At 41.1% G+C, this 11,684-nt stretch overlaps 1 protein-coding gene across 1 annotated transcript in view; it reads right to left on the bottom strand.

Annotated features, from left to right (window-relative positions):
• Window positions 1–387: 387 nt before the first annotated feature.
• LOC119456117 (ATP-binding cassette sub-family G member 1-like) overlaps window positions 388–11,684 on the bottom strand; it is a 77,592-nt gene continuing 66,295 nt past the window's right edge. Inside the window, exon 15 of the mRNA XM_037717722.2 lies at window positions 388–11,639. Coding sequence (XP_037573650.2) covers window positions 11,292–11,639 — 348 coding nt within the window. The 3' untranslated portion in view covers window positions 388–11,291. The remainder of the gene's footprint in view (window positions 11,640–11,684) is intronic.

Below are 11,684 nucleotides of genomic sequence, written 5' to 3'. Positions count from 1 at the left end.
GACTGTTGCTTCCTTAATGGAAGATGCCCACTTTCACCTCCAATAGTTTAGGGTGCAGCTGAAGCATGCGCAAAGCCCAACCGATAGCTTCGAAGAAGTTTTTAAACAAAGTTGAATGGTGCAGGTATTACACGAGATTGCATGGTAGTGCCAGATACACTTGTGTGCAGAAGTATTGAGCATGCAGTTACTGTCAGAGAAATGACTTAAGATGTGCAGCAATGTGTGCCCATTCAAATTAATTACACATGCAACCTGCTGTGCAGTGTCACACGTCTTATTTCACATTATTGAGCCATGTGCTTAATTTGCACCAAGACTCTTGGCACTTATTTTGTATGAACTGCTGCGCCAAGCTACTATAAGAAATTCTATTTAGACAGGACAATGCGATTCAACGAATGTTTAATGCAACACTTCACCAAAGACTGATGTAGAAGTGCTATACGTACAAATACAACAGAAAATACCAGACCTATTCTCGGATAAGCTGGTTTCATCACACACTTCGCAACGCATTCATTGTCACCATGGTCCAGCACAGCAACTTCCATGATCACAGCTACAAGAATGCCTACATCCATATAGTAGACAAATGTAATCAAGCAGGAACAAAAGACTAAGAAAGGTGCAACTTTGGCTATACAACTGGCAAATATAATCAGTTTGTAATGCTATGCACCGGGAAGGAGAGCATAAATAGCGCCCTCTGCCATGGCTTTCCTACTGAAACATTTCGTTATTCAGTCCGATAACAATTTCATCCATTCCACACATTTATTATGAACCTAATTTTGCGTACATTCAACATAATTTTCTAATGAAAAATTTATGAAATCATTTGCACAAGGAACATTTCAGCAGTTTTGGATCATGACTTTAACGAGCGAAACTCCGCCTGTGTATTCAGTATAGTTCATTTTTGGAAATGCATCTGCAAAGCAACTGCCCATTGTAGGGACAGCGTTTCGAAAATGAAGGCAGAGACAAGCAGACTGTCAGTTTCAACAAGTGTGGGCTGCTGTGATGCCTCTGTATCCTAAGCCTAAGCAGAAAACAAAACACAACTCAATAAACCTACACACCCTATCGTGCCTTCTCTGAAGAGTGGTTGAGTTTAAACATCTGAGAACCAATAAGTCATTTGATGCACATATGTAATCATTCCAGACTTAAGCTGGTCATTAACCATTTCACATATATTCACCTCACACTTTAAACCTTTCAATTCTTCAATGGTGTTTGTGCACACACATAGGCACTGGGTCCAGATAACTCCCATATCTTGCAAATTCTCACTTTGATAGCTATAAGAACATAACATAAACACGTGGATAGAGGCATTGAGGTTAAACCACTGGAGGAAAGACATCTAGTTTGTTACTGACAGGGGAAAGCAACACATGAATGTCATGAGGTTACAATGCATTCAAAAAAGAAGGAATAGAAGCCACACAATGTTAAAAAAAAAAGATATGAAAAAAGCAATGGCAACAATCACAGACGTTTGTAATCAAATTGAAGGCATTACCGCACATGCACAGTATTTGGCAACCACCTTTGTTATAGGGCAGATGGTGTGATGACTAAGCAAGAATATACACATCATAGGGCTCTAGGAAAACAATGCTTCACACTATAACAGTCTTTAGCAAAACACTTGTTTCAACGCAAGAGCAGTCTGTATCACATGAAAGAGCACTGGCAAGTGCAAATATGACCCAACAAGTCGGAACTATATGAAAAACATTACGCGGTAACACAAAATTACAGAGCTAGCCAAGCACTACAGTATAGCGATTGGCCTCAAATGTGGTCACTCAAACATCAGCTGTCACTACACCAAACAGTGAAAACAAGGCGCCTCAAATTACTGTCATTGTGGAGATAGCACAGTTTCACACAGCTATGGCCATGAAATGGGAACATATAAACACAGCACCACAATACCCACTGCAACACATTATTGCTTCTCACCTGCAGGTTTTACAAGTATGTACATGAGTCCATAATGATTGCCTTTATCATGGCTAAACAGTAAGGGGAAAGCCTAATGTTACCTCAGTTGCCAATCATAGAAAATATGAGCCACCAATCATTTTAAAATCCTTGCACTATCATCTGCTGCAGCCATTTCTTGGGTTCTATATAAAAAAGAATGAAGACTTAATTGCAGATGTATCGCCATACCCCACAAGTAATGTGAACAGGTTATAATAGCCCACATATGTCTTTACCATTTCTTTAACAAAAGTTTTAATGGGACTCTAAGCTTACTGACAAAGTCGGTGCTTGCATTGATTTTGTTGACAATAGTATGTGGCTCTTACCCAAGCACAAGATGCACATTTGGATCATGTCCCTGCTGTACACTGGAAGCTGTAGATTAACACTCTATATGGTTAACCAACTACATGAAACATTCCAAAAACAGTCTTCTCTCTGCCTAAAGAGCATGGTGACAAGTTTCAACAGCATGTTGGTTGCCATGGCAACATACAGGCAGGACCTACTAGCCACAACTGACCACTAGAGAATTATAGCTCATGCAGACTATCACATTAAAAAAAAAACGAAGGCAACATTTGCATTAGGTGCAACTATTTCTCTTGACCAAGCAATGAAATTTAAGAATCTGTACCTGAACATTTATGTTAATTGCCTATGATTAGTGGCTTCAGCAATGGTCTCACTCTGTGGTCTGTATGGAAAGTAAGGTAACACTTAACATCTTTCAAGACAGCAACTTGGCGCAACTTGCATACCAGTAGCAATAGCAGCTGCTTGTGCTCACAACCACTTGACACTGCGAAAACAGGCACACACATTCCAGAATCTACACTGCAAGCAAGACCTAATTATTAAGGGATGCATGTGCACTGGCTTGGCGGCAGTAAAACGGCAGGCTAAGCCGACCAAAAATGGAAGCCGCGTAGCAGTGCTATCTCTGTGACACTAGCTCCTGGGGTATAAAATTGTGGCGCTAAATTTACTGCTGCATTAGCACTCCTCGTGTAAAAATAGTCTTCGTTGCTCTGAGCATAAGAACTGCCATGTAACATGCCATGGGAGTATAGTTACAAGTAATGCAATGTTTTTCTATGTGCAAGAGGACAACAAAATTTATCTCAGCTGTTATTGTACAGTGAACGAGTCCTACTCATTATGGTGGGGCATTAGCTGCAATGCCAGCAGCGTGCAAGAAATGGCCAGCGATATAGATATTTTTTTTGTGCATGTGTGTGGTAGGGTAAGGGCTGGAAAGAACAGCACTGGTTGAAAACAGAAAATTGCTGCATGGGGGAAGTGCATGGGTTGATCTGCCAATATGTACCTTCCATATAAATTGAAACACTAACAGGAAATAACTTATCAGAATGCATGTTATGCTTAATTACATGGAAGTGTGATGTGTGATCACTCTGTAGCTGGTTTCTAAGCATGTAGTAGTCCCAAGTGTACATTTTGGAGTCCAAAGTAAGCCATTGTTACAAATGCAGGTAAACTCGGAAACAGACAAAGCATTGGAGTTGTTTCTGACTTGTTCACATTTGAATTTTGTGCTGATAGTAAATTAGGAACATATAGGGGCTAACTAATGTAAAAAATGGAAAAGAGAGCGCAACACAACATGAAGACAATTGCACAAAAAACCATGCGATAAACCAAGCCTAGCAGACTACATTAGGCAAACGTGCTCACAGAGGCATTTAAGGGACCAACACCAAATCAGAAGTGCTCAACACTTGCAAAGGCCTAGATTGCACAGCTGTGAACTCCTGCTGTGATGAGATGGGACACCAGCTTCGATAATTGAAAGACCTTGCATGTTGTGAAGCCAATAACAATTGCAAAACTACTGACACTCAAGTCAACACCTCGTGTGATTACACAGTAACTGATATACAGCTGACATGCTCATAATAACAGACAGCAGATAAGAGCCCTATAGCTCAAGCTATTGGGCAACATCATATGAAAAAACAAAGATTTCGTAGTTTCACCAAGACTGTCCATGAAAGGCAGAAACACAGCCACACTTCCATATCAATTTTGTGCAAGAAAGCAAACGGAAACTACCAAAGACACTTGCAGTGTAATGGTCAGTGAGATGCACGAACATTATGTACGGTGTGGTCCAGTGTAATATGAAACAGGTAGGAGCGATGCATGGGCAAGTTTTTCTCTCAGAAAAGTCTGCAAGTGCTTAGCCTCACAGCAGAAGACTTGCAGTAGGTGGCACTCATTACTCTGCAAAGTGCATCAACACTGCTTCCACGTGCATATGCAGCTCAAACAGCCACATAGTGTTAGCCTTGCATTTCTGCACTCCCTTCATCAGTGGAGTGCACTGTACATGCAGTGCAACAAAAAGAGGAGAGTATAAAAAAGCTAACTTATTAACTATGTAACTTATCAACTTGTTACCTATCTGCAATCACATGAAAAATAAACTGGTGAGTACGTACAGTAGTTGTCTCAAACATGACCCACTATTCTTAATCCATAACATTTATCATTGCCAACAGAAGAAAACAATCTTAATTTCTTACAGATGCCCTCACTGGTGACAGCGTTAAATATGTAGCTGAGAAGGTTAGTATTTGTAGTTGTCAGGATGAATAGGTTGAAGTACTCTATACAAAACTCTGAATCTAACAGAGCGATCACTAACTGTGCTTCAATAATGAGGCCTAACACGCTGCCAAGTTGGTCAGTGTAATAAAAGAACAACCTGTAGTCGTGGGAGCAAGTAGAGCTTGAGTGATGTACCAAGAAAGCAAACATGCCTCCAGAAACTTGGTGAAAAGACAGCCTTGGAAGTTAACGTGATTGCAGCAGACTCATTTGACTTGTGTAGAATCATTGCAGCAGCTGCAGCCGTAGCTTATCTGTTCTAAATTTATCAGCCATGACATAACAATTTATGCTTGTGCTAAGTACTTGGCGACTCCTAAGGTTTGCATTTAGAGTTAAAAGAAAATTAGTGTGCAAGATCAGGAACATTCTTTTACCAATTTTTCCGGCAATACCGCAGTAAAACGTAAATAACATGAACAGTAAAACTACTGAGGAGGACCTCCTAATAAAACGAAACCTGGAAAAACCGAATTTCTCTTATTTTAATGGCTCTACTAGCCATAAAAAAAATCATGAATTATAAATGAAACTATTGCTGCAAATTTTTTATACCCACTGATTTAATACTACGAAACCATACTTGCAAATGTTTGTGCTTATGAGGAATAAATGTAAACGGAAACCGAATGTACAAATTATAATTTCTGGGCTTTTTTTCTTTAGCGATTCAATGAAATAACAGTGACAAGACAATAGTTGTACTGAAGAGAAGCAACCAACAAAGCTGTGCTGCTTCTGCAAGGTGCCAAGCTAAGCTGGTTGGTATCGTGTCTTGCTGAGAAATGAAGGGTAACAAAGCAATAGAGTGAACATGGTAGATAGCCTGTGTCAACTAAGAGTCGGATACTTGGTTTCCAGAAGGGGCACATAGACACAGGTTGTAAATGCAGTCGAACCTAGTTATATTGAACGTGCGTGTGTGCAAAAAAATAGTTCGATATATCAGGAGATTCAATATACCCAAACTTGCCTATAAAACCTTAAACCAACTTTTGTGGTGCATTGATTATGTGGAATAGTTAGCTCCAGTGGAAAAAATAAGCCAGGAAGGAATAAATTTACTGAAAACAAAACAACGCGCAGCATGCTGTAATTTTTTTTCTGCGAATTACCTTCATGGCGTTCTACTGCACGCAATGTATCCCTCAAAGTATACAAGAGACTGCAAATTCTGCAATATGCCAAACACCCTCTACCACATAATCTGGGAATGCAACAAGAACCCACAGACAATGCCCATCCAAGCATCAGCAGAAGACCAGTGGGCCTTCCAGCTGACAAGCCCAAGTCCTAAGGACCAGCTACGACTGATGAACAGGGCTAGCCTGTCAGCACAGGGTCACGGCTACTTGGAATAGGGTGGCCGCCCACCTCTGGGAACCAAGAGCTTGATCTCTAAAATAAAGTTCATTCACTCATTCACTCTGCCTTAAAGTGATCCTCAGCAACATTAAAAATGGCATTCTCAATGCACGAGATTATGAAGACCCACTCTAGTCCACTTCTCTCAATGTCTGCACAGTACCAGGGCAGTGCATCCAACGCAAAAGACATCCTGAAGTGTCGGGCGAGGTGGCTCTTCACCTGGTAGCCGATGCCACTAGTTCGATATATCTAATGTTCACTTTGTTATGAGGCAGTTAATTTACGTGAGTATTGGTCAGTGAGCATCATGCGTACGATTAGAGAATACTAATTTGTTCTATCAGGGTTTGACTGCGGTCATTTTTTTGTATAAAGAAAATTGAGGTTTTGATTTATCCAGGTTTTAATTTATTCGCAGGTGAACTGGTCTAATCTTGATATCCGGGGTTTGAGGTTGTGTTTCCCTTTAGGTCTGAATTGGGGGAAAGTTTTGTTCGTTATGCCCAATATTAATTATAAAAGCAGATGCGAAATTCGGCTCAAGAGCTGCTTCCGCCTACAGTACTGCAGGTAGCCGAAATTGTACAATAAAGGATTGCTCTTTTTCTTGAGATGACCTCTGTTTGCTGTTGGTGCGAGGCATAAGCACCCAAAGACTTGCACTTAGTTGCATCAGATGTGTGAAATCCTACACTTGTGAGTCACTTTTGCAAATATATTTAACCTTTTTGCTGCCAGCTTACACAGGCTTTGTTAAGTAGAAGCATAATGTGTTTTGTTGTAACCGGTACTGTGTTGAGCACTGTGTTTTCAATTAAGTTGCAATGATAGAACACTTGCTGGAGTGGAATGCGGCCAACAAGATTTTATAGTTATATTTCAGTGTGTTCGATAAATATTTGTATCAATGTTCATTGTGTTGAGGCTTGCCTGTGCTGATTCACATACTTCTGCATTCACTTACTCAGAACCAAGTAGGTGAATACAGAAACTGTGCCAGTGTGCACATTCAGGAAACATTGATATAATAATTTAAGACAAACTCTCCATTAGTTGAAATTCCTGATTGGCTGAATGATTCTGGGTTTATCTATTTCATCTCCCGTACATTAAATGTGCTTCTGTTAAGCTTGTAAGATTTTTAAGGCCTCTGATGTTCATCTAGAAGAGAGTTACAATGTAAAGCAAATGGCTGTTACCCAGCACTGCACAGTGTCATTCTTCCCAAGTCATGTCTTTATGCTGTTCCTTTTATTTTGTGCGATGCCACATCTGTCTTCAAATGGTTGAGTGCTGTCAGAACGAGTGCCCCAAATGGGTCACTTCGAAAGCCGAATGACAACAGCACCTCACACTTCATGCTTTCAAGAATGGCCACAGAAAAACAATCTCCACACCATACATTTCTTGTAGGCTTGTATACTTCTGTCACAAGGAGAATTTCAGAGTCCTCCAAACCTCATGCTCCCTTACCTCAAATTAGAATGTGTGCTATTGTATGTACTGGTCAAATGATGCCTTGTTAAAAGCTAGCTAGGCAATTTTAGCCAAGGGAAGTCATGCTGGTTTTTGGAATTTCAAAAGAGATATCTGGTCCTAAAAAACTGAAGTCACAAACCCTTTCCCACAATTAGAGACCTCAGCCTTCACCTGTTAAAATATGTGAATGAAACAATTATCAGGATGATTTCAAAGTCATATCTAACATGTTTTAAACAGTTAGACATAGTCCATGCAGCTGTGCGCATTTTCATCACAAGTACTACTGTACTTATTGCTTTGCTGTACAGCCAGTTTCTGCAACTCTTAAGTGGCCTAGTTTCAAGGATCTCATTTTTATGAAGTTTGTGAGTTGTATGTGTCTAGTCCACAAAGAATACATCACATGAACAACTTCGCCTCTTTCTTGCCATGAACGGTCTTCAATGAATGAAACACTATAATTTGAGTGCTAAACTTATTGAATTTGGAGCGACATTGTTTTGTTAATTGTGTGTGGCACTTATGTGGTAACACAAATAATGCAAGATGCTCACTAACCCCACAACGGCCCTTCTAATTCTTTCCTCAAGCAAAATGCTGCCAAGACCACCAAAACAGTGCATTAAATGGAGTGATGGACACCTGCTCACAGTAATGAGTGTTCATTGAGCTCTCTAGATCTCTTGCATCAGCTTTATAAGTTTGTGTTCATGAACTGAACCAAAATGTTAAATATGGTAGAAAATTCAAAATGTAAGGACCGACAAGTCAAGGTTCCTTTAAATTATTTTTCAAGCAGTTTGAAGCTGATAAAAGGATTCCAGCAGATCTGTTAAAAGATCCTCAAGTCAAGACTACAACACTGAAAAACTTTTGACTTAAAGCTCCCTTAAAAGCTTATTTCTCCTCTGCTTCAAAGTGGCCATGAGATGCCCACATGAAGGGGCCAATATATCAGAATAACTGAGCAACTCTTAAGTGCTCATATACTAATGACGTATGGTTCTCGAGTTAAAGAGAGAAAGAACTGCATGCCGCTTAAGGTATCGTCAGTATCTTCAACCAGCAAAGCTGAAATGTACACACTTTTCATCCCAATTTGCCCTCATCACACCCTTGGAGCATCTGAAAGGACAGTATAAGAGATGTCATGGTTACCTAACTGTAGCATGAAATACTGCATCTTGCTGAGCAGTCAGAATGGCCTGACAACCAAAAAAGGTGGCTTAATCAGAGCTTTAAGTACAAAGCAATTACAGTACTATTTTACCTTGCCCTTGAGCAGTCAAAACATGAAACGATTACCAGAGGGGTGCAATGTTTATCTATCATGATACTATCCTGCTTAATTGGAAACAGTTGTATAGACAGACGAAAATAACTAAAGAACAGCCTTTTTTCCTGGCGCCCTATTGAAAAACTTCTACATGCATTCCTTTAATTCCTTAAAGGAACTGTCTACCGCTCGGAACATGTCTTTGGATTGTGGTGGGAATGAGAAGATTGTGTGTCATATTGATGGAAACGAGCATGCTTGTATCCCATAAACAAGAAATTACATTTTTAATTTGGCTCTGAAAGTGGTGTAAAAATGACGTGACGTCGCTTGATGGTAAAACAGTGCAACCAATCTGCGTACTGTCATGTAGCAAAAAGCCGTAAAGGGAGAGTTATATTGCCTGTAAACAATATTGCATTGCCTGAAATTGTATTTTATGCTAACTTTAGTTTGAGAGAGAGAATGATTCATTTTGGTTCCAGCTAGTGCATGTCGAAGAGTGGCGCACTGCCTTATGGCAAACGAACAGAGTCCTGGTGAACGGAGTAGTGCATTGATGCATGACCCCCCCCCCCCCCCCCCCCGAGATTGCCATCGCGTCCAGTAATCCGTGTTGTCGACATCTGTACACAGTTTCAAGAAGAGACTATGCACATTGAAACATTTTTTAAAAATTTTCTACTCATTTCTTCTTCTATAGAAATCACAGCACATCTAGACACTTTGAATGGTAGGCCTTCTATTGCGCTGCAAAAGAGAATGTCCTTGAAAAACATGTAGACAGTCCCTTTAAGTTTTCTTTATCATTCACAAAGAAGTCATCTGGATTCCGAAATTGACGCACTAACATTTCTAAAAGAACAAAGCCTCAAATGATTGGAACACGTACAGAATGCTTCAAGAAGGATAAGAGGATCAAGCCCAACTTTTGCCAGAAGTGCGCAACAATAAGATATTGCACTGGAACTGAAGACCAAGAAGTAGCTGAGTTTGTGTGTTTTATATTAACAAGCACACGTTGGAACTGGGGAAATAGATAGCCAGAACTGTGGCAGAGAAACGCAGGTACGTAGCAGGTACAGTTCAGGACACAGCTCACAGTGTCCCAGTGCTTTCTGCGCAGGTGCCTCATAGGACAATCAAACTGCAGCAAATGGAAGAGTGGAGTCCATTCAACACAACCAATGACACAAGAACCACACACCAAGGCACTTCACATTCAAAGCACTGCATCTCTCGTCTCACGAATAAAAAAAGTGCCATCAGGCGAAAGGTGAATCTGATCGTAGCGCTGAAGAATCATAGTGAAACCTGGCACAACAAGAGCAAGTTTTGCGCTTCGAGAGATACACTGCCTTAGATGCAAAAACGCGTGAGAGGTAAGGACTCACGTCATACTGGAATGATCACTTTTGGGGATGCAACTTTTGCAGAGTATGCCGAGAGGCTAAGTCAGAGGTTCTAGGAATTGCAAATTTGTGCACACCGAGGCACACTTCGTGCTAGAGTTAGTCTCCTCTTGCATCATCGGAAACTACACTGAAACAACAGGGCTGGCAATAGAAATATCACATTAAGGAAATGCCTTAATGGAAATATCACATTAAGGAGACTGAGGAGACCTGACAAATGTTAGCATGTCATGCAAAAGTGAAAGTATTGCTGGAAGGGAAGTAAAAGAGAAAAGAAAATGCAGTTAAGAAAGCTCAGTTCTCATAATTTTAATAAAGTTGCAAAATGTCTTAGGTGCGGTGAGGAGTGTGTGTGTGTGTGTGTGTGTGTGTGTGTGTGTGTGTGCGTGCGTGTGTTTGTGTGTGCATGCGTGTGTGTGTTTTGTGCCTCTCCGGTGTTATGAAGAGCTAAAAGTTGCTCCCAATCAGCGGAAAATTTAGGCTTTCATGTTACTTTCACTGCCTTTTGTATAATGGAAGATGCAACCCACCATAAGTGGGAGCAATGTTCTGCCCACCGATATGTCGTCGTACAAACACTTGGGGAAAAGCTTGTCACAATAATGCAACACTGTCAATGAAGAATGATGGGCATTATGTGAAATAGCTGCAGAATAGGACATGCCACCTTTTGAGCGATACTGTACATCGGCTGATGTGTGTAGAAGCATAAATTTTGCTCATATGTTAATGGCAGCTTGGCTTAACAGAAAGTTTGTTAAGCTTGCACTATTAGAACTCTGGTAAAAACCTTATGAGCGTATCACGGCAAAGTATTGCCATGAAAGAAGTGCAGAGAATGTACCACCAAAAGTGATCATTCCTGAATGCAGCCCCCCATAGTAAGTGGCTCAGAGGTGCGGCCAAATTTCAGCCATGTGCTAGATTCAGTAAGCTTCTGTTAAACTGTAGAGGCAGACAGAGGTAGCCACTGCGAAGCATGAGACATAACGAGCTGACAATAAAACAGCCTAGTCTCCCGGCGCTCAGCACTTTTAAACAGATTTACAGATTGTGCTTAACAGAGAAGCTGATGGACAATGAGTATATGATGAGTCACCTTAGTCCGACTACTAGCGCTTCCTTCGCAGGCGCCACTTGAGAATGATGAATGCGGCAAGCCGATAGAAGAGGTCCATGGCGATGAGAATGAGGAACTTGTGGGAGATGTCAACATTCTTGACGTCCAGATGCCTGAGGACCTCCTCGGGGTCACTGAGGAAGCAGAGCTCATGCTCCTCACAGTCGAGCTCGGGACGCCCACGGCCATACAGGGCCTCCAGAAGCCCCTGCATGCCATGGTATAAGTGTGAAGTCTCCATAATCCAGCGGAAGGCCACATGAATATGCTGCGCTTGCACGAAGAAGCCAGAGAAAAGGAACGATGGTGACGCCACAGGCAGCACCAGGAACACAGCTGTCTGCAAGCAGGATAGAGAGTGAAAGAGCGGGATTGAATTAACTGC

The sequence above is a fragment of the Dermacentor silvarum genome, chromosome 6, assembly GCF_013339745.2.
Source record: "Dermacentor silvarum isolate Dsil-2018 chromosome 6, BIME_Dsil_1.4, whole genome shotgun sequence".
Lineage (NCBI taxonomy): Eukaryota > Metazoa > Arthropoda > Arachnida > Ixodida > Ixodidae > Dermacentor > Dermacentor silvarum.
Note: the sequence above shows the minus strand (reverse complement) of the source record. Positions and strands in the feature narration are given on the sequence as shown.